At 37.2% G+C, this 23,059-nt stretch overlaps 4 protein-coding genes across 6 annotated transcripts; 2 read left to right on the top strand and 2 right to left on the bottom strand.

The window, feature by feature from the left end:
* Positions 1 to 1,652: 1,652 nt before the first annotated feature.
* On the bottom strand, positions 1,653 to 2,787 carry LOC132177625 (GCN5-related N-acetyltransferase 1, chloroplastic). Its single transcript, XM_059590024.1, has one exon. The coding sequence runs from the start codon at positions 2,373 to 2,375 to the stop codon at positions 1,797 to 1,799; it is 579 nt and encodes a 192-aa protein (XP_059446007.1). The 5' UTR covers positions 2,376 to 2,787; the 3' UTR covers positions 1,653 to 1,796.
* Positions 2,788 to 7,275: 4,488 nt separating this feature from the next.
* LOC132179385 (protein SOB FIVE-LIKE 1-like) lies at positions 7,276 to 8,471 on the bottom strand. Of its 2 annotated transcripts, none has more exons than XM_059592108.1 (2): positions 8,276 to 8,471; positions 7,276 to 8,191 (listed from the first exon to the last, which is right to left on the bottom strand). In XM_059592108.1, exon 2 carries the CDS (start codon positions 8,134 to 8,136, stop codon positions 7,684 to 7,686), a length of 453 nt encoding a protein of 150 aa, XP_059448091.1. In that variant the 5' UTR covers positions 8,137 to 8,191; positions 8,276 to 8,471; the 3' UTR covers positions 7,276 to 7,683. The 2 variants fall into 2 exon arrangements, with proteins under 2 accessions (XP_059448091.1, XP_059448090.1); XM_059592107.1 differs by having other exon boundaries at positions 7,276 to 8,151; positions 8,253 to 8,471.
* A 3,748-nt stretch (positions 8,472 to 12,219) lies between these two features.
* Positions 12,220 to 19,068, top strand: LOC132177738 (ceramide synthase 1 LOH3-like). Of its 2 annotated transcripts, XM_059590181.1 has the most exons (7): positions 12,220 to 12,761; positions 16,370 to 16,599; positions 16,754 to 16,909; positions 17,152 to 17,337; positions 17,542 to 17,726; positions 18,226 to 18,302; positions 18,774 to 19,068. In XM_059590181.1, the coding sequence occupies exons 1-6, from the start codon at positions 12,624 to 12,626 to the stop codon at positions 18,255 to 18,257; spliced, it is 927 nt and encodes a 308-aa protein (XP_059446164.1). In that variant the 5' UTR covers positions 12,220 to 12,623; the 3' UTR covers positions 18,258 to 18,302; positions 18,774 to 19,068. The 2 variants fall into 2 exon arrangements, with proteins under 2 accessions (XP_059446164.1, XP_059446163.1); XM_059590180.1 differs by lacking the exon at positions 18,774 to 19,068 and having other exon boundaries at positions 18,226 to 18,460.
* Positions 19,069 to 20,318: 1,250 nt separating this feature from the next.
* LOC132179609 (peroxidase 11) lies at positions 20,319 to 22,668 on the top strand. Its single transcript, XM_059592352.1, has 4 exons — positions 20,319 to 20,562; positions 20,654 to 20,845; positions 20,935 to 21,100; positions 22,028 to 22,668. The coding sequence occupies exons 1-4, from the start codon at positions 20,320 to 20,322 to the stop codon at positions 22,447 to 22,449; spliced, it is 1,023 nt and encodes a 340-aa protein (XP_059448335.1). The 5' UTR covers position 20,319; the 3' UTR covers positions 22,450 to 22,668.
* Positions 22,669 to 23,059: the final 391 nt, after the last annotated feature.

The following is a 23,059-nucleotide window of genomic DNA, read 5'->3' on the forward strand; positions in this document are numbered from 1 at the left end:
AAATGTCTGGAGGATATATATATATTTTTTTACCTCAGAATCTGGTCCTCAAGAATGTGTTGCTCGAGCTTCGAATTTTGGCACTCAGACATTGGTCCTCAGCTATCGGGAATGTACTGCTCGGCTTGGCCAAGGTTGTGTCTACTCGGCAATGGCCCCTCGGGAAAGGCAGTGTGTGGCAACTCTGACATGAGGAGGGAGAAGAGGAGACCCATAAGCTTAGCCCAAGCGTTTGAAGAGAAGAGGAACATTGTTCCCACATACAGTGCCAGCTGTAGAAGCAAATTTTCGGATGGCCGAACTGACGATGGATCTCCTGCAAAATGAGGGAGAAAGGTCACCGGAAAACCGCTGGTCTGCGGGGCAATGGGGAACCTCCAATGCTTTAGTCTGTAAATGCTTGTTGAGAGAAAATTGAATGGAGAGAGAGTGGGGAGAGGAGAGGAGAACATGCACGTGTGAGAATGAGGAAAGTAGAATGTGCTTACTTGGGAATGTGTACCCTTTTTTATGGGAGGCTCCTTGGGGTGGTCCTTGGATGCTTCCCACGTGGCGGACTCCAGTTGCCATATGTTGAGTGCAATCTTGCTCAAACTACTTTTGAGTGTCTATAAGTGCAATAGTTTCTAATATTTTAGGATGTCTAAACTGATGTGTATGTGGGAAATCCAAATATAAATATCGTTTCTTACGGAATCTATAAGATGGATGTAAACAGAATACAAGTTTAGCCATCTCATGCTCTAATAGTTAGTTGTTTTCAGAGTATAGTTTTTAGTATGTTGATTGCAAACAGGTTTGGTAGAAAGTGATTTTTACTGCTTAATGAGCACTAGTTAGTGGGTATCCCTTTCAGGCTGTTCACCTTTATGTTTCCATTCCTATTTGTACTTGTGATTTTGTGGCTTGATATATAATTTCTGACTGTTCTGCTGTGAAAAATGTATTCTACCACAGAGTTTAAGTTGAATGGAAATGTAATTTTCCTTTTTGTTACATCCTCTGTAGATTTTTACCTGTTTTAACCATCATTTAAGTGCTTTTCACAGAACATTTTGGGCAATGATAACTTGGATCAATTGTTTTACATGTTTCTGTAGGTACTGAAGCAAAAGATCGAAAATGAAGCTTCTTGTTTCTTTGGAATTTATCACTGTTATGGAAGTGACATCAAGTGGCCTAATGTGGCCACTGGCCTTTATGTACACCAAAAATGCACCACTTCTCTCCTTACTAAAGTTTGATTTTCGCTAGAGTTTTTGCTGCCTCTGGTTTTTCTATTTCCCCTTCAATATTCTTATGCATCTTTGCACGAATAAGTCTCGAGCACTTAAATTGTCCCTCAATAAAATCAATTAGAAAATTCAATTGAAATGATCCTGATAAACAATTAAGGGTCCATTTGGGATTGTGGTTTTAATAAGTGAGATTTAAAAAATTACGTTTTTAAAAAATCGCGTTTTTTAAATCGCTACTTTTTAAAATTGCAATAGCGTTTGGTAAAATATATTAAAAAATACTTTTTTATCAAATATTTGTTATGCGAAATTATGATTTTGTTTAAATTTGTGTTTTTTCAAATAAATACCCCATAATCTGCTTAAAGAAATTGCAGATTTTTTTTTTCCTATTTTAGATTAAGTGTTTTTTAAATTGCATTGTCAAGTGTCTTACATGTTTTGATGTCTTTTAAAATCGTAGATTATTTTTGCGAAATCGCATTCCTAAACGCACCCACCCTAAGTAATGACATTGTGTTAGCGATGGTAAGAAAATACAACCGAAAAAACAATTTACTATTTTCTTTTTTTCTGTTTTCTGGAGTACACCATTCCCCGGATCCCATCCGGATCCGCCACAAACCCCAAGGGCCTATAGAACCCGAGAACGCGGGGCTCCGAATAGAGTGCAATATTACAAATCCCTTTGGATGACAGCTCATCTAACAACCTCTCCATCACAGCCTTCCCTAAACCAATCCCCTGGAAAGAGGGGTCCACCACCACGTCCCATATGATCGCGTTGAAGACGCCGTCACCCGTCGCCCTAGCAAACGCCACGGGCCTCTGCGTCTTGTTGTACTGGATCCACAACAGCGACTCGGTGTGCTCGAGAGCGAGCTTTATCTTCTGCGGGTCGCGCTTCGGGAACCCGACCGCCACGAACACGGTGTTGAGGTGGTCGAGGTTGAGGTCGTCGATCGTGCGGCGGAGGATGAAGCCCCGGGACTCCAGGGCTTGGTCGGAGATGGAGTAGTTGGTGGTCTTGGTGTCGGTTGAGGTATGAGCTGAAACGGCGACGGTTTTGTGGCGGGCTGGGGTTTTGAGGCGGAGAGAGGACGGGAGAGGCGTGGAGATTATGCCACGTAGAAGCATTGTTCCTTATTTACAAAGGGCTAAAGAGAAATGACAACCGTGGCGGTTGTATTATAATTATTTGCGTGATATTGATATGTATGAATTTGGTTGGAATTTGTGGTGGTCATGGACCGGTGGAAGATACGGTTGGTTGGTTCACAGGGATATAATGGGCCAATTTTCTTGGTGGTCCAACTGGGACAGCTCAGCATGGTGGGTGAATTCATTTCCAGCCCAAACTCGAAGCCAAATTTGATCAATGAGATTTGACCACCCTTGTGTAAAAGAAGTGAGCAGGAATAGCGATGATGAATTATATATAGAGGACAGTGAAAGAGTACGATCAAATTCTTGGTGCTCTGCAAAACCCACATACTGAATCTTTCTGGGTTCAGCTCATTTTCAAGCAATTCCATTGTCATAACCTTTTCAGGTATGTTCTCTGCATTTATTTTGCCTATATTTGTTATTTCAATCCTATGTAAATTGATTGACTTCGTTCGAGTTATTGTTCGTTTTACTAGTTGAGTTGGATTACAAACATATGCTAAAGACGAAAAAGGAAAAAAGAAAAAAAGCTAGATCCGTTATCCTTTTAATTTTGCTCGTCTTGCCTTTTGGGTTAATACTTTGCACTGTTTTCTCATGCAGTTGTTCTGTTAGAGTCATATTCCTGTCTACGATATGAAAATGTGAAAGTTGATCCTTTACTCTATAATGGACTATAATGAGAATCACAGTTTGATGGGTTTTTTTTTTTTTTTTGATAAGTAAACAAGAGATAAACTGTATCTGCCTTGTCACCGATATCCTATAAAAGAGAAAGGATAGTCGGAGCTAAAGGCAGAGTTACGCGTAAGGAATATATACACGCAACGAAATTCTACTTCAATATTGCCTAACGATAGATTATGATCAAATATGCTATGTTATGTTAAAGCATTACCACCAGCCTTACTCATATCAATCATGCTATGCAATGTTATAATGGTTGTTTTTTTAATCGGGAATTCATTAAAAAAGGGCGAAGTGGTACACCCGAAAAAAGAAAAAAAGATCAAGAAAATTATGAAAGCTAAAAATATTAAATTAGTCAAAGGTAGTTGTCCAGTGGTAAAGATATATGGTGCATAGATCGTCTTTTGAAGGATTCTTTTCCGGAGTTATTCCGTTTTGCTAGGAATAGGGATGCAACGGTGGCTGACCTTAAGAGTGTTAGTAATGATACAACTCAATGGGACATTAACTTCACTAGGTTGGTGCATGATTGGGAGGTGGACTGTGTCTCCTTTTTCTTCAACTTTTTGTACTATGCTAGAATGGGTCGGGAGGGTGATGATAGCCAATGTTGGAAGCACCCTAAAAAAAATCTTTTTGAGGTCAAAACTGTTTATAAGGTTCTTCTTGCTAATGTTATGCATTTAGATTATTTCTTTACAGCTTACATTATAATCTATGTAGGTTCATTCATATGTGTAAAAGATCTTCTTAAGTATTGGAATTCGATCGAACTAGTTTTTGTTTGTTTAAATGGGAATCACAAAGTCCTGAAGTGTTGAGTTTGCTTGTTGATCTTTGCTTAAAAGTTTTGTTTGGTTTCCTTCAAGCATTATGAAGTGGTAGTGGGATGAGGATGGTTAGTGTATGTTTTAGTGTCAAATCCTGCTTGGCCAAAAGAAAAAATGAGAAAGAAGGAATAAAAAAAAGAAGAATAAAAAGGTTAAAAATTGAGTCTCATCTCCTTGATCTTTCACGTTCTTGTGCCGAATCTGATAAATGTTCTCAGCAAGAACCTATTTTCTTATGGAAGATAGTTGTTTGTTGTTCTTTTTTTTGATATTGACTATCTTAAAAAAAAAAAAAATAGCATTGGCCTGGTGCTGAAAGCTTTCTTTGTGGTAGGCCTTGGCTACAAATCTTTCCTGGCCAAAACAGAGAGAAAAAAAAGGACAGATAATGATATTTAAATTTTACTTTGTTGCGATTGCAGAGAGATCTATCTCCTCCTTAGACATAATTGCTTGAAGGCCATATTTATTATTTACGAGCTTCGATATTTATGAAATTGAGATTTTTTCTTTTAATAACTATTAATTAGAGAGTATAAGGGCAACTTGTTTTGGTGACTTACATTTATGATTTTTCAGAAGTTATATTTTTATATTCTTGTATCTTTGTTTCTCATTTTTATGTCAACGTCAATGTTGTGTTGTACAATAAGGTCTGTTCCGCTAACACTCAGGTACCTTGTACAGAATTTATGGCTGTCCTAACCAGAATTGGCCTCGCTAGCCTTGCTTTCATGGGGTAAAATCTAGCCCTCAACATTGCAGAGAAGTGATTTCCAGTTTCTGTTTATAATTGGACCACGTCAAAAGTTAGAACGATCCGAACAGGAAGGAAACCTTCCCTTGTATGGATTCCATGATCCTGAATCCTTTGTTCGTTCGATCCAAAAACCTCGTGTCATAATCATGCTTGTAAAGGCTGGGTCTCCAGTTTATCAAACTATCAAAACCCAATCAGTTTACAAGGAGAAAGGAGACTGTATCATTGATGGTAGTAATGAGCGGTATGAGAATACTGAAAGGAGGGGGAGAGCCATGGCTGAGCTGGATCTACTTTATCTCGTCATGGGCCGTCTTTGATGCCTGGAGTTTCCTTTGAGGCCTATAAGTACAATGAAGATATTCTTTTTAAGAGCCACCCAAGTTCCTGATAGTGGCCTTTGTGTTTACTTAATTAAATTGATAAACGAGGATCAGGAAATTTTGTTAAGATGGTTAACAATGGGATTGAATACGGTGATATGCAGCTGATAGCAGAGGCCTATGATGTTCGTAAATCAGTTGGAAAGCTCTATAATGAGGAGTTAAGCCATGTTTCTCAGAATGGAAAAAGGGAGAGCCATTCAGCTTCTTGATTAATATCACAGCAAATCTGGTCCAAGCTCAAAGAGATTACTTTGGAGTTTGGAGGTCATACATATGAGAGGACCGACATGCCGGGATCCTTCCATACTGAATGGTTCAGGATTGCTAAACATTCAAAGATCTGATTTAAGCCGTCTGTGGTGGTCGCGTGCTGATATGATGTCATTAAATGTAATAATGTGACTGGTAAATTGGGCAATCATCCTGTCAACTTCTGGTGACATCATCTGTTCATGATAGGTTTATCAAATCTGTTAATTTGTCTAGAGAGCATTCTTCTTCTGTTTGTTGTGGAGATCAATCTTGAGTAGATCAATAAGCGCATGTGTATCCCCTTTAATTTTTTGGGAGCTAAACGCGGTTTCATCAAGTGTGTATTAAGAGGATGATGCTAGAAACATCAATGATTCTTGTTTGTTTGATAATCTCCTCTCCCTTTCCATCTTTTGTCTTTTCATTTCTTTTAGTGTGCTGTTCGTCATTGAATGTGGAGCTCTCCTCGCCTTTACTTGTAAAGCAATATTGAATTTCTCGTACTTGAGTCATCAAAGGTCTTTTATCTCATAAAAAGAAATGCTTCATGGCTCTGGGCGGGCGTTGGAAATGCTGACAATGCCTTCAATTCTACTTGTCCCTCGTTCTAATTAAATGCATCAACTTTAGCGTTAGCTTTCTCTCTAGAAAGTAGAAGCCTTGCCTCCTCCTTGTGAGGTTTTTCACCGCCTCTAGCGGTGTTCTAGGGGAGGAGGAATGGATCATTTTTCCTCCCTTCTCCCCTTTCTTGTCATCTCTTTTTGCTCTTTCGCTGTTCTTTTTTTTTTTTTTTTTTGGCTCCTCTTCTTTCAAGGATCGCAACATTAGCCCCTTCACCCCTTTTGCCGAGCTGCGCCACCCCCTTCGGCCTTTGCTTTCTACTTGCACTTTGATCCCTTCAGGGGGCATTTTCCAGCCAAATCTTTATTTTTCTATTAGTTTCGCCTACCGGCTCGACGCACCATCTTCTTCCTTGGCCTTTCCGTTGTCCTCCACGCCTCCTTGCGTCTCCCACGTGACCCCCACATGCTGGCGTGTGGATTTCACGTACTCGCTAGTGTTCTCCTAGCGCCATCCCCTCGTTGCTTCCTCCACTGATGTTGTTTTTTTTTTTGGGGGGGGCCGGGGGGGTTGTAGTTATTGTTGTTTTTTGTGGGGTTTTAACTAACTCCTTGCTCTTATATAGTTTTATCTAGTAGTGGAGTCATTTACAAATGGAATTCGTTCCTCCTTGTTGACAAACCTCCCCCTTGACGACTTTCTTTTGATGGTTGTTGTAGTTTCTTAATGAGGGGGTCAAAAATGGTTGAGGGACGTTTTGAAATTCGTGTTATTTCTGACACATAATTCAAATTGTTTTGACTGGCAACCAATCTTCTTGACGTTTGTGTTAGAAATTTATAAGGTCGTGTCATTCACTTAGCACATTCCCTTTTAATTTATATTTACTCGCATCGATCTAGTTGTATTGGAGCTTATTGTTGGGTTGTCCATTCTTTCCCTTTTAATTTATGTTTACTCACCCTAATCTAGTTGTATAACTTGTATTGAACTTATTGTTGGGTTGTACATTCCTTTTTCAGTGTTTTGATTTGGTGTAATCATCCCCTCCCCCTCCCCCTTCCCCTTCCATTGTTGCGAAGAAAAAACATTAACAATCAACCTGATGATGCATTTTCTTAAAAAAAACAAAAAAACAAAAAACAAAGTGTATCAACTTTTGGTTGAAGCAGTTAAAAAAAGACAAGTGCAATTTATGGGTCCACTACACAGAGAAAATGTGCTCATATCATGTCCTACTCACTTCCATCTCAATTTTACACTCAATTGCCGTGGGTATTACTTCCTCCTAGTTTTAACATTATTTCTAAAAGTTGGAATTCACTTTCTTGCCCATGCTTGAAGGAGATCAAGCAGTTGATGTAATGTAGCTACTTGCTTGAGCCTTGAAAAACACACATAAATAGCTAAATATATCATAAATAGTTGGCTTCTAATTTCTGATCTTTTTTGGAAGTTCATCAAGCATAAATATTGCAGAATTTTTCATCTGCCATAACTAGTTAACCTTCACTAAATTGTAACTACTACCCCTTTTTGCTTTTTTATTCATGCTACTAAGACATTGAAAAAAAAAAAAAAAAAAAAAAAACATATTCGTGCATACATGTCACAGATAACGTACAAGTGCATTTGCCAGCTAACCTACCTGCTATCTTGGTTCACCATAAACTCTGAAAAGTTGGAAGCGGGAGACAGATATGCATGAGCTGCCATCTGCCCTTTAGTCACCCGAGAAGATTTAATGGATACAAAACGACGCAATCTTTGTAAGGAGAAAAATGAGCAGCTAGAATACACTAGTCTTGTTTGAGCATCATCTTGGTTTTTCTTTGCTTGGCTCCACTAATTGAGACTTGGCTTGCAGCACTTTCTGCCCTGTACACAGATTGTCCTTTTTCTTCTTTGACTCTTGTTTCATCTTTTTTCTTCACCTGTTTGCGTGGCTTCTTTTCTGAGGAATACTTGCTATTTCCCTCATCTTGTGCATGCTTCATAATATGACCCATGTTGCCACTACTTCCCTCACCCTTTCCGCATGGAAGTAGTTGATCATGGTGGCTTGGACCGGAAGAGGCATCTGAAGCCATAGAGTCTTCACTCCCACCACCATCATCATCATCATCATCATCATGAATATCTCTGCCCTTGTCGTTTTCATTTGGTATGGTGGAGCCAATATATATTGTCCACCCAGACTCACCACTCCCGCTCTGTTCTTCTGCACCTCCAAGAGCCAGGGGAGACTCCATTGCTCTTCTAGCTAGCTTTAGAAACAGAATATCTATATAAGGAAAAACATAGTACCTAGAAAGAAAGAGAACAAAGTATAAAGTTAGAAACTTGATAGATATTGTTTCCAACTAACCTGCAATATTCAATTCTCATCACCTGGGAAATACACTTTCATTTTTTGTGTATCTGGGCTCTTCAACCAATTGCTTCTCTCCACATATATGACAAAGAGACCTATCTCAACAGTACACATTGAACCCTCATTATTAAATTGTCAGTGAACATGTCCCCTCTGGCAATCCTATCACCTTAAATTGTATGGCTTTAATCACTAGAAGACAAGCACTCTCTGATGAAAGGAGGAGTCCCCCCCCCCCCCCCCCCCCCTCCCCCGTCTCCAATATTATTTAGGAATAGATATAGTTTATATAGGCTAGGGAGGGACTTTATTTTGGTCATTAATTTAACCTCACCTGAAAAACCCACCATCTTTAATTCTCTGTCTATTGCATAAATAAAGAGCAGCTTTTAAGGTCAAAACTGAAAAACAGATTAGCCCCACTCGAACGAGACAGAATTTTGAGTCAATTTCTTAGATAGGTTTTTAAGTCTTTGCCTCTCTCCCTCTATTTCTCCTAATATTACTTTTCATATATTTAAAACATGACTTTGCGTCAACAAATAGCAGCCTTTACTGTGAAGCGTGCAGAGAAAACAGCTGGGTGTTGGCATTTTGCATCAGATGAATGTGATAAGGTTGGCAAAAGGTCATTTTGCTTCTATTCTTCTGTCCTAGTTTTTTTTCCCCCTTCCCAAAAAACAGGTTAATGCCTATTGTGTCATCAATAATGATGGCTATAAACTGCTGTACAACTGGAATGTCATTATCGTAAAAGTAATTTACTAAATAACATTACTCTTTGATTAACCAACGACACGATCATGAAAATTTAATTGTAACTTTACTTGGAGAGTTATTGCAGGGTATTATTTGACTCTATAATTTTCCTTATTTCACCTTATTGGATGTTGTGATTGAGTCCACCTCCATCTGGGCATTAAGTGAAGTGGCATGAGCAGGCTTTCATCATTGAAAAGCATTTCTATGGTGCCCCACATCCCTTCTTTGTCATGTATATAAGCCTAGACAAGTGAGGCCCCTTGCCAATTCCTGCTTTTGTGGGGGCAGGGAGATCGACTTGTTCTTGTCTCTGGGCTGCATGTGAATGGAACTCGTCACTTCTCTTTTAATAATTACACATTATGGCATAAATTGGGTTTAATGTGCATTTTAACTCAATATTAATGAGTATGACTTACCATACACATGAATCATATATATTTTCTTAGGAGCATTTATATATATATTATGGTAAAAAAGAATACATCAAATTTTTTTTTTATGTTATACTTATTCCCAACATTTAATTTGTCCAAACTCAAAGGGTTTCTGTCCTTTACTAGCTTTGAGAACATTGTCGGTGGCCCTTGTCTAACATGAAGTTGTTTTGCAGTGAATCATTAATGGATCAAGAGAGAGAGCAGAAAAGAGAGAAACTGAAATATGTATTTCCTACCGAGTTCTTTTACGTACATCTTGGACAGCTCAGTTTTATGTCATTGATGTCCTTCTGGTTTTGGTGTTTTCTGTACTTAATTGACTCCTGTGTAACCTTTAGAACCGAACCACACCCCCCCCTCGACACCCTTTTTGTTCAGTGTCTTATACTTCGTTTTAACTGACGTGTTTTACTGTTCAGTGTTTTTCTGCCACGTAAGCATGTAAGCCTTGGATTTTGAATTTCGAATACTTTTTGTTTTTTATTAGTTCTAGAAAAAAAATGCTATACACACACTCACATTTATTTTGAGATGAAACACTATTAAAATTTGAATCCAATAGTAATTTTTATTGTCGGTCAATGAGAATGTATAACTGGGAATGTGTCGCATCAGCTGAGGTGGGCTCTTGTTGCTTTAATACTGGCGGACTGGGTACACATGCATAGGATGTTGAAAGAGTTGGCCTGCAGCATAAATATCTTCAGCCAACACAAGGTCACCAAGATTACAAAATAGGTTGCAAAAGTTGCCTGGAATTTTCAGAAATTGTTGGGTCCAGTCTTCCAGTCCAGGCGGGGCCTAACCCATCTGAGCCAGGCTTAGGCATCCCATTCGTGTAGGAACACCAACCCGGCAGATTGCTCGACCCACCTGGCAGCTGCACCACACACCATCAGGGCCTCCAGAACCCCTTCCAAAAAATCCAAGAAAAGGAAACCAACCATTACAAACAGACCCAGAAAGAAAATATCATAGCTAAATTTTGGTTAATACGAGCTATTTAGAACATTGGAGCATCTCCAACATATGTTGCTATTTTAGCTATTTAAAACACACATATTTCTGTTTTATCTATTACATTTTCAATACAACCTCAACCGCTCTCTACTTTCTTTAGTTATTATTTTTCAAAATGTTTTTTTTTTCTAATTAAATGAACAGAAAAATCAATAAAAACAAAAAATAAACCATTACACTCAATATTATATTCTTGAACTTTCACATATAAAGCATATTTGGAAACCCAAAAAAGACTCATATTAACTAAATACAGCTAATAGTAATACAAATTCTAGTTGCACAATAATTCTCATATCTCCCGCAAATGTTTGAAATGATCTTTCTTATAGGGTTGTACATGCAGTTACAGTTAGCGGTTATTAGGTATAACCGCTAATCGTAACCTTAACGATTTTTAATAACTACAACCGCAACTACCTAAACGATTAGCGGTTATTAAAACTAATAACTTGTGGTTTTATAATTGCTTTTTTCATATGAGTTTTTGGGCTTTTTAAGTGTTTTGGGCCATCATTAAGCCTATTTTTTTGGGCTTGTTTTAAACGTTTTGGGCAAAAATGTTCCAAAAAATATAAAAAGAACATGTTTTTTAGGTCAGACAATGTTTTTGAGTAAGAATTTGTATTCCCAACTATGGATAATTAATGTTATTTGCTTAAATTATATAGCAAGTAAAGTTACCACTAATATGTCGTCAGTTAGACACATATAGTAAACAGGTGCAATCAGATAAAATAACATAAGTGTGTATACATCAAAGATGTTATGATTTGATTATTGTCTACAAGCATTAGCAGGTAAAGAGTTGACATGTTTTATGGTACCAAAGGTAATCATGTACAATTAGGATTTTATTACCGATCATATTAGTATGATCAATTGGGAGATGTTGGTACATATGATGATCACACTATTATAAGTGTGGTCATACCCACATTAGATTGTATAATATATACAGGAAGGTAATATAACTTCCAATGGGGGTAACCGATCAAGAGACACAACTCTTGATCAAGAGTTGAGTTCGGACTCTATTTATAGAGTCTCAAAAGAACACAAACATTATCTCAACAATCTATGTTTTTAGATTAGATTGTGTTCTTCAAGTTCTCTTGTTCTCCACGAGATTTCCACCATAATGGGAGAAATCCTTCCTTAGATTAATTATACATAATCCTACAAACTTGGCCCAAAACATCACTTACCACATTATATTTCACATACAAACAACCATACACAGCTAAAACGGTGTCGTTTTGGATGTTAAATTATAATTATTGTTAATATAAAATATATAATATATATTTATATTATTATATATGAGAGTAGACGGTTAGCAGTTATTAATCGCTTTTTCCTACCACTAGAATCGCTAACCGCAACTGCCTTAGGCGATTAACGATTTTTTATAATCGCCTACCAAAGTAGTTATCAATTAACGGTTATAGGTTGACGGTCATTTAAACACGCCTACTTTCTCATATGTTATGAGTGAATAACAAGATGTGGCTATTGTACTGGAGGAGCAAAATGGCTAATATTTGTTAAAAATAGTTAATATAAGCCATTTAGAATTTGAATTACTCACTTAAAAAAAAAAAAAAAAAAATTGAAACTTAAGGTTAGTAGTTTTATTTATTTATTTAATATTTTTGAGCAAATACATGGGAAGAGGGAGGGCCGGAGGGGGAATAGTAGTTTTATATTTACGATGCTCATGGCTACTCTCCCTATCCCTCACGCAGGCTCCAGCTCAACCCATCTACTGCCACGTGGCACCTCTACAACTGTTCCTGCGTCCCGAGATCCACCACCATACGGTCTGGATGAGATGGATCTTTTTGCCCACGGCCACGATCTCAGCACTCGCTTAATTACTCTAAAAACTCTCAACTCGGCAATTTCGTCCACTCAAAAGTAGTGGTACCTCTGAAGTTCAAAGAAACATCAAGGGTAATCCTCCAAGCCCTTAAGCAATCAAAAGTCACTGGGTGATCTCGAATTCATCTACGCTCTTTGAGCTCAACGAAAACTCTCTGCTACAGTGACGATTGACGAATGTCTCTGCTTGCACTCGTGATCCACAGCTAGTGACTGTTTGTTTCCCAAGAAAATTTGAATCTTTGACGGATAATCCGAGATGGGTTTGACCGAAACCTTGAGGTCCATCGCTTGGGAGCAAGAATCATACCCGGCACATGAGGATTTCACAATCCTTCTCTTCTTTGCTCTCTTCTTCCCCTCTGTTCGATTTTTCCTCGACAGGTTCATTTTCCAGGTACTCTCTCATATATATATACAAGCTCATAAAGTTTAGTTGACTTTTATCTATTTTTGGTTTGCATTGTCTTTTATCAGGGGATTGCCTCTCTTTTCAATCTATTGGAATGTCGAGTACTTTATTTATCAAATGTTTGATTGACCCGTATAAGTTCTTCATTTTTATATGATGGCTTGTGCTTATGTTACGAAAGTAGTCATTCTTATCTATTTAAGTCAATCTTTTAATTAGTTGCAGCACTACTGTGCAGAAGTCTTGTAATTAGTATCTATTAGAGTAGGAGACCATGGAGTCTATCTCCCATAAGGAGTTTATAGGAGTCCATGTCAATTAGGAGTCTTTCTCCCATTGGGAGTTTATCTCCACTTGTAATCTTTTCTATTTAAGTGCCACGGAATAATGAGAAGCTATGTAGAAAATTATGTTCGAACTTTGAATTAGTCAAAAGTTCTAGGTTCTCTATATGAATCTACTCGATTTATCCCCTTACGTGTTTAAGAAATTATGCAGAAGTCTTGTTCCCAAAAGGAGTTTATTGGAGTCCAGAGTGTAACAACCCAAAAAAAAGCGCTAGTCACATCTGCGCAATCACCCTAAAATAACTAGTCAATTTGAAGCTTTTTCTATAATCCCTTATAAGGCCCAATTTGACCTAGTAAGTAAACAATGTGAGACATAGCACCCCATGAGTATTTTTTTATAAACTGTCCTCTATGTGGGCTACTTCTCTCTTCCCAATATGATACTGGCGTGTAACAAAGAGTCTATCTCCCATAAGGAGTTTATATCCACTTGTAATCTTTTCTATTTAAGTGTGATGGAATAAGGAGAAGCTATGCAGAAAATTATCTTCAAACCTTGTATTCGTCAAAAGGTCTAAGTTCTCTTTATGAATCTACTCAATTTATCGTGTTACGTGTTTAAGAAATTTCCATAACCCACACGAGTTATGGAGAATTCATGTCTTGATCATATAGATCAAGGGTTGAACTATATCATCAATCTCGTGCAAAAAATCACAGAAAAATTTGATGAGACGACTGTCAAATTAGACAGTTATTCAGCCAAATTTGATCATTGTTTAGTTGAAATAACGATGGAATCCAGTGCTAGGACCACCCACAAATGGTGTTGCCATCGTATTCCTCATAACAAAATTCCCAACCACCCACTCTACCACATTGAAAATCTATCACAAAAAACATTGAATTTCCCACACTAATCCAACTTGCCACCACTGGAAACCCAACCAACCGAAAACACCCACAACCTTGTCAAGTCGTATGACCCATCACCCCATAACAATTTGCAGTCATCATGTTGCATTGCCAATCTTGAAGCAACTCCATGTTTGGGTGGGAGGGAAAATTCACGAAGAAGTGAAGGGCTGTTCATCACCGTGCATAGCCAAAACAGGAGCACCATTCCCACCTCGTGTTCAATCGTAACCACCGCTGCCACCACCCTGAGCCCAGATTGAGTAGCCCCACCACCACCGTGTATAGCCTCTCGCGGAAGAGGAACCACCAAATGAACGGCCGCCTAGAAAGAGAATAAGGTGAGTAGATCCAGTCAGAGAAAGGAAAGGGGAAGAAAAATACAGAAAAAAAAAAAAAGAAAAAAAGAAAAAAAGAAAAAAGGAAGAAACGTGAAATGGGATGACAGTTAGTTCAAGTCGTTTTCCCAATGCAAGAGCAACAGATGCAGGAGTCCTCTCGCTGAAGTTGATGTGCTTCTTTGAAAAAAAAAATGGTCCCAATCGAACTGCCACAAGAGGAAATGTAAGCTTCAAAGAGTCTTCCAAGGTCACTTGTGGCTTGAAGAGATAAGTTTTGACATAAGGTGGCTTGAATGGTACTTGATGAGAGTGGAGATATTGGAATAAATTGGCTACTGCAATTAGCCAAGTTAGCTTAAAAAAAAATGGTGCTGATGTTTGATTAGTGGTCGTGCTAGACATGGAAGATGGAAATCACTAGGAACTTGGGGACAAAGGCCCTTGTTAAGGGGGAAGGAATGTTACGAAAGTAGTCGTACTTATCTATTTAAGTCACAGTCTTTTAATTGGTTGAAGCACTACGGTGCAGAAGTCTTGTAATCTTTTCTAAAGTGTGATGGAATAATGGGAGTCTATGCAGAAAATTATCTTCAAACCTTGTGTTTGTCAAAAGGTCTAGGTTGCCTCTATGAATCTAAAGGTCTACATTCCCTCTATTAATCTACTTGATTTATCCCGTTACATGTTGAAGAAATTATTCATGTTTATATGCATACTTGGTTATTGAATACTAGTTGGATTCAGTGATACGTGGTGAATAAATGTGCAGCTTTTGTTATAGTCTTAGAAGCTTGTTTAAAGCTTTTTTGTGACTCCCCATTTCGGTAGTTAACTCTGTCTTTTAGTTTTCCTTTTTTTGGGTTAGTTAGAGAATGAAAGAGAAGAATTTGATTTAAATGGAATGGTTTTCACGGGAACGAGTAGCAATTTCTTAGCAGTTTGTCAAATCTGTACCATGGATTTGTATCTGCTTTGTTCCATGCTTGATGGGCATGGTCACCTTTTTGTGTCTCTTCTGGCCAGAAGGGTGAATATTTCATTTGTCATGGGAGTATTTGTTTTAAAATTCACATTTATCTGCCTTTGTTTAGTCTTGCCATTTTATAAAGCCCTTTGTTTCTAAAGTGTTTCTAAGTCTTTAAGTAGCTCTGAAATTAGTATTACTTTTACAGGGGTCTTGATTAGTAAAGCTGGGTTTTGCTCGCGAGCATATATATATATATACATATACCTCTTCTTATTGATCAATGTGCTTAGTTATTTAGTTTATTCTTGACCTGTGATCTATGGACGTTGTCATTGACAGATTTAACATGCTTTTCCCCATTGTTATCCCACTTTTACAGCACCATTGTATATGCTTCTGTTTGAAAATCCACTTCTTGCTTATGGTAAAGGCTGTGCTGTCTGTACTGCCTGTTCAGCTATGCTGTATGCTAGAAAGCTCTCCTAAATTTTGAGAGTGTATGCACTGAACAGTTGGTATTAATTTTCTTTCAGCTAGGAATGTGATAGGTCATACTTATGCTGTGATGAAATAGGCCAAATGGAGCACTAGGCTATTTCGGATGGTAAATAGTTCTCCGAACATGGAGTGTGAATCAAACCCATGTTTGAATTGAAATTGAGATACTGCTGCAAGTTCTTCCTCTCTTAATCTTCACTAGTCTTTGCTCATGCTTGAGCTAAGCTTGGCTATTGTTTTTTCTAACTCACCTCATCCAGTTCATGCCCCAAAATTGTAAAAGCTGGTATATGGCGCCATTGCATTCTTACAAGTTTGAGAACTAATACTTTGAAAACAACAAAAGTGGATGCATAGCTCCATGTTCCATTGCTTCCTCATTTTAACTTTCTTTTTATTCTTTCTCCAAATCATAGTGACAAATATATTCATATTAGGGAATTGTGAATGTGACTGCTTTTGCTCCATTGGTATTTTGCTTTTTTCTTTTTCCTCTCTCAGATATTTTCTTTCCCTTCCTCCTGCCAGAGATTTATTTATTTATATAGTTTTTGGTCTCTGCAATGAATCTGCATATTGCAGAAACTGGCCACTCGATGCATTTTTGGAAAGGGAGATGAGATGCCAGATGTTGAGACAAGCGAAAGAAGGAAGAAGATAAGAAAATTTAAGGAGTCAGCATGGAAATGCATTTATTATCTTTCAGCAGAGCTTCTCGCTTTATATGTAACTTATAATGAGCCTTGGTTTACTAACACAAGATACTTTTGGGTGGGACCAGGAGATCAGGTTTGGCCTGACCAAAAAATTAAGTAAGACTTCCCAAGCATGTATAAAAAACTTTTGATTCTTTGATGTATGTAACATTCACATTGGCTTAGCTCTATCCATGCGTTCATTTGTAATTTAAACCAAAGAAGGATACCTGTTTTATTTAGTCAATACCGACTGATTATTGACTTTCAGGTTGAAATTGAAGGGATTGTATATGTATACGGCTGGATTTTATGCATATTCCATATTTGCTTTGATTTTCTGGGAAACAAGGCGTTCAGACTTTGGGGTTTCCATGAGTCATCATGTTGCAACCCTCACTCTCATTGTGCTATCTTACATTTTTAGGTATGTTTTGATGTACTGCTGTTTGTAGCTTGGTCATGTACTGTTAATCACAATTCCAAGCTAGCAATTGTACTACCAACATATCTATAGAAATTATTAGGGATGGCTTTATTTGAAGTCATAAGTGTGTTATTCCTCTTGCCCATGTAGAAAAACATATGGCTCTGAGTGCGTGCAATGATTCAATTATCTGGGATATTTAGGTTTTATACAATAACATGTTTCTCTCCTATTTCTTGCAGGTTTGCCCGTGTTGGTTCAATTGTTTTGGCTCTTCATGATGCTTGTGATGTATTTCTGGAGGTAGGGAAGATGTCCAAATACAGTGGTGCTGAAAGGATAGCTAGCTTTTCATTTATTCTCTTTGTTTTGTCCTGGATCTTACTGCGCCTTATGTACTACCCGTTCTGGGTCCTATGGAGTACTAGGTTTGTATAATTTAATTTCTAACTTATATTAGAATGAATGATGTCTCGCATTGTTGACTTCTCCAAATAAATAAATAGATAAATACTGTTGCCAAAGAATAGTGCTTCAAAATTGATATTTTATCAGTATTTTTTCTTTTTTGTACTTGATATTTTATTTTTGTAATTCTATTTTTTTGGATTTCTTTTGTCCCTTTAATGCAGCTATGAAGTTACTCTGACCTTGGACAAGGAAAAACACCCAGTGGAGGGACCAGTTTATTATTATGTGTTCAATACTCTTCTATTCTGCTTGCTTGTTCTTCATATTTACTGGTGGGTGTTGATGTACCGGATGCTTGTTAAGCAAATCCAGGCAAGAGGCCAGCTTAGTGACGATGTTCGATCTGGTGAGTGAAATCTGTGTTCCTTTAGTGGTTGTGTCAAGTGTAAATATGCACATTAACAATTGTAGCATGGGCATGAGGATAAACTGCTTAGCCCGTCATGGGTGAAAGCTCCTGGATTACCTGGTAACTGGTTCTGGCGGGTGGGGTCAGTTACCCGTAGGAGTTTCCTCCTAAACCCTAAACGTAGGAGAACTTTACTCAGATTAATTGCACGTCGCAAACGCATACTGTACAACAATCCTCACCGTTAATCAAACTCCTACGGGTAACTGACCCCACCCTCCAGAACCAGTTACCAGGTAATTTAGGAGCTTTCATCCCTGACGGGCTAAGCAGTTTATCCTCATGCACATAGGATAACTGAGTCCCCTTTAATCCATCTATTTTACAGTTATTTTTCAATGAACTTGACTATTTGAACCTAACCTAAGTTTTACTATTTTATGAATACATAGTAACCTGATTATAAAATTTGTTTGGTTATTTTTATTTTTTGCAGATTCTGAAAATGAAGATGAGCATGAAGATTGACCAAGAAACAAAATTTGTGTCCGCTTTGTAATGATCATTGCAAAGGTAATCTGGTAATTGGGAGAAGTCATTTAGATGCTCCATGGAAGAAACCAAATGATTATTTAGCATTTTCACAAAGAACTAGTGAACAGATGTGGTTTGAATTGGAGTCACCATTATTATTAATAAATTTTTGAATGAAGTTGCTTTTTCAAATATCATCTAAAGTCGTCCACATTTTGAGCAAGAGATGCTAAAAACAAATTGATGCATAAAGTGCGGTAAGAAACATCTATTTCTCAAAATGCTCATGTAAAACACATTGGAAGAATTTACCTTGCGTGGGAGGTCTAAACACTTGCTGCATATGTTCCCTTCTTTTTTTTTTCTTCTTTTCTTTTTACTTATTTTTAATTATTTTTTGGGGCAGGGGGGGAGTGGGTTTGTTTGAGCGTGTCTCGTTGTACATGCATTATCTGTAGTCCCCTTCTTACTTCTGTTGAGAGAGATTCTTTCCTGCCCTTTCTCCTGCAGATGAGAACAGCATTAGGTCTACATCTGATATCTTTATTTGGCTAAATTGAGAAACTCGATGCTGGAGAACTCTCCCTTTTAAATTGAAAGGGTTGTATATCAATTTGAAATCAGATATGGAAGCAGGTTTTAGACTGTAGCAATTGGTGACAAGTTTCATTTTATCTTTGATATTTTGGCCCATGCAACTTGCCACCTTAAGTTCACGTTCGCTGGCTGGGAAATGATTTGTTGTACGGAAATTAACAGCTGCTTGAAAGTTTAATAAATGTACTGAAAGAGTTGATCCTGCTGAGTTGAGAATTTCTACTTTGCTTTGATCATTTTAATGAAACCTTCTTGTGACTTTTTCCTCTTACTTTACTGTAGTCTGATGTGTCCATGGAGAGTAATTTTTTTGGTGATGAGTTGCTTGGTTGCTGGTGTAAGCCGACATATAAGTTTCTTCCTTACTGTTCTTCACACATATTAATGCAGAAAAGACTCTCTTGGTGGTAATTTACAGGAAATGCTCATTTTTTGTATCATTTCTTCTTTGGAAAGAGGACTTCAATTCATTTGATCAGTTTTGTAAGTGGCCATGGGATTTGAACCTTTTTTTTTTTTTTTTTTGGCATTTGGATATAGTTGATATACTCATGGGAAGGAGTCTGATCTCTGCACATTTGAATCCAGGAAAAGATAACAAGACTTATAATCTTTACTGTGTAGTAGAGAGATCGCTTGAGCCTGGGGCCTAATTTCTAGCCAGTTAGATTTGAGACCCAAAGATTTCTTGGTTCCTGCACAGATCGAAATCCCGTTGGTCCTGACCAAAAATGGAAAAAAGAAACAAGAAAATATAAAAAAATTAAATTGCCTGTCTGAATAAGACTAAGTCAAATTCACGTGAGATTTATCCCAATCTTGCACTCCATGATCATCATGCATGACTCAACATCTTCTATGTCATTCTAGAATTTCTCCTGCAGAAAGCAGGCAAGAATATGAGAAGGCATATGAATGCTTGTTTTTGAAGAAAAGTCATGTGAAATTTGACTACAATATGAAATTTGGATGGGCTAGGTTTTCGTAACAAACAATGGAATAAACATTTAATGTGGAAAGCATCAGATTGTGACACATCTGAAAATTGCAGACTTTAATTTCGATTTATCAGCCAAAATTAGTACCAAAAAAAGATTATATTGTTTTTTTTTTTTCAAAAAAAACATATGATTAAATCTCCATGCATAAAGAATGATGATCAAACCTAATAATCTGTTAAAATTAGACCATCCAACCAGCATTAATTTAAGAGTTGAAAAAGTAAAGATGAGCTGTTATCAGCTAATTTCCGTTTGGTGACTTGCCCAAATCTTTTAAGTTACTTTTGGCTTTAGGAGTTCCCACCAACCAGCCAATATTAGTTGCATCCTCTCTTGACTTCACACTTTTTCATACAAAATACTCAAGCTCCCCCGCGCATGCACATCATATTCTCCACTTTATATATATCTCTCGCAGTCTCACCCATCTCTCCCATTCTCTCCAATTACTCAAGAAAATGGCACTTTTCCTACATTCAAAGCTCCTTCATGATCATCTTCCATTCATGATTCTAGTTTTCTTCAGTCTCGGAGCCTGCAGATTGCATGCAAGTGATCCTCCTCTAACGTTGGATTATTACGCATCTACTTGTCCAACTGTGCTCGAAACTGTCAAGAAACAAATGGAATGTGAAGTCCAATCTGATCCACGTAATGCTGCCATGATGCTTCGATTACATTTCCACGACTGCTTCGTTCAGGTTAACATCATAACATATAACTGAGATAATGTAACAGTGAAAACCAACCGTGTACTGATTTTGATATTTTGGTATTACTTAATGGGTGCAGGGATGCGATGGATCAATTTTGCTGGACGATACAATTACATTAGAGGGGGAGAAGAAAGCTTCAGCAAACCAAAACTCTTTAAAAGGTTTTGAAATTGTTGATAGGATAAAGAACGAGGTTGAATCAGAATGCCCTGGGATTGTATCTTGTGCAGATATTCTCACCATTGCTGCAAGGGATGCTGTCATTCTGGTACGTACCAAAATGTTAATTGGAGCTTCTGTAATTCCTTAATAGTGGGATATTTGAGTGCATTTGTTTTGATTAATTGTTTGCTGCAGGTTGGTGGACCTTATTGGGATGTTCCTCTAGGAAGAAAGGATTCTGTAACGGCTAGTCATGCACTGTCGGACTCGAATCTTCCTACACCAAATGAAAACCTGCTCTCTGTCATTTCCAAGTTTCTTTATCAAGGCCTCTCGGTCACAGACATGGTAGCTCTTGCAGGTTTGTCTCTTAATTATATTATTAACACTGATAATTAAGTCAAGTTACACCTTTCTAACACATGATACATTCAAAACAGAATTCTTTTTGTTTCATCCATGATTTAGAGTCTATTTGAAATTGTGTTAAAAAGCTTAAAAAGTATTTTGAGTACTTAAAAGACTGTATCAAATAAAAAGCTGGTTTAAAGTATATTTGTGATTGCGTTAGGAAACTTTAAAAGAACTTTTTAGAAAAAGACTTTTTCTAAACCTTTTCTAAAAGTGCGATTTTACCATTTTTATAGTGAAAAAGTTAACAGAAGTGCTTTTGAAAATTTTCACCAAATAAATCAGTTGTACTTCTTAGAACTTGTTTATGATTGCGTTAGAGAGCTTAAAAAGTACTTTTAGTACCGAAAACATTGTTCCAAACAAAAGCTGACATGTTTGGTAAAAGATTTTAAAAGAATTGTTTTGACTTTTTTACTCTAAAAATTATCAAAACACACTTTGACAAAAGCTTAAAAATGAAGCTTTTGCTAAAAAGTGTTTTTTTGACTTAAAAGTTCTATTTCTCAAAAACATATGCTCTTAAGCTCCTTAACGGAATCTCAAACATGTTCTTATTTTGTAAAAAAAACTCCAAAAGTAATTCTTTAACTGTTTTTTACTTTATAAATGACCCAAATGCATTTTTGAGAAAAACTTGAAAATTAAGTTTTTTTTTTTTTAAAAAATCTCTTTTTCACTTTGAAAGCTATATTTCCTAACGCAATCCCAAATAGGCTCTACATTGGACCTTATTTATTGAGGAGACGGTTAGAAATTAAGTAAATGATTAAACTTAAGCTTTAGAAACAGAAACCATCCTAATAATGTACAAGAGTTTTTGTTTTCTCCTATGGGCTATGGTTGCTTTTTGTGCTTATAATCTACATTAAAACAGGGGCACATACAATAGGCATGGCACGCTGTGCCAGTTTCAGATCAAGGATCTATGGAGACTTTGCAGCAACTTCAGGGCATGATCCAGCCTCTGAGTCACACCTCAACAGCTTGAAATCTATTTGCCCGCCTAGGGGGGCAGACAATAACATAACAGCCATGGACTATGAAACTCCTAACCTTTTTGACAATTCCTTCTACCATATACTGTTGAAAGGGGAGGGATTGCTAAATTCAGACCAAGAAATGTACTCAAATGTGTTTGGGATTGAAACAAAGCAGCTCGTGCAAAAGTATGCAGCAGACCCTATTGCTTTCTTCCAGCAATTCTCTGATTCAATGGTGAAAATGGGAAATATTACAAACCTAGATAGCTTTACCACTGGAGAAGTTAGAAGAAACTGCAGATTTGTGAACACTTGAGCTACAAGATTACTCCAGATTGCATAAAAAGCAGAGACAAATAAACATATATATATATATATATATTTATATTTACACTTATAAAAAATGTGTCACATTAGTTGGAAGTTGTTGTCTGTTTATTAAATATGATGTCTTTTTCTCCTATGTCTCCATGTCAATTGTATAACATTGCAGAAGAAGTTTTAATTGCGTGAACAAAATAGTAAAAGGTGACAGAAAGTTATCCATATGGGTATGATTAGATATCCATATTCTTCCATCTATTTTCAGCCACTACCGCACATAAAGGCTAAAGCATCATTTTTTGTTTAAAGCAAATTCATGGTAACCATGTGATGCAACAGGCATTGTTGTCCATTTAATTACCATTCTTTTATGGTGGTGAAGGCTGAAGGACTCTTGCTTACTTCTCAGTGGTAAATTTACTTTTAACTTTTGCTTTTTCAATACTTTTGCTTAACTTGGACTGCCGGCCAGAACTCATCCATGGCTTCACGTGTGTGTGGATGTTGTCATTGGCACAATATTAGAGAAATGTTATATACCCAATAAGTGTCCAACTTCATCTGCTAAAGCTGATGTGGCATGATCTTCGATGGTATTTGGT

The sequence above is a fragment of the Corylus avellana genome, chromosome ca4, assembly GCF_901000735.1.
Source record: "Corylus avellana chromosome ca4, CavTom2PMs-1.0".
In the NCBI taxonomy this organism is placed as follows: Eukaryota; Viridiplantae; Streptophyta; class Magnoliopsida; order Fagales; family Betulaceae; genus Corylus; species Corylus avellana.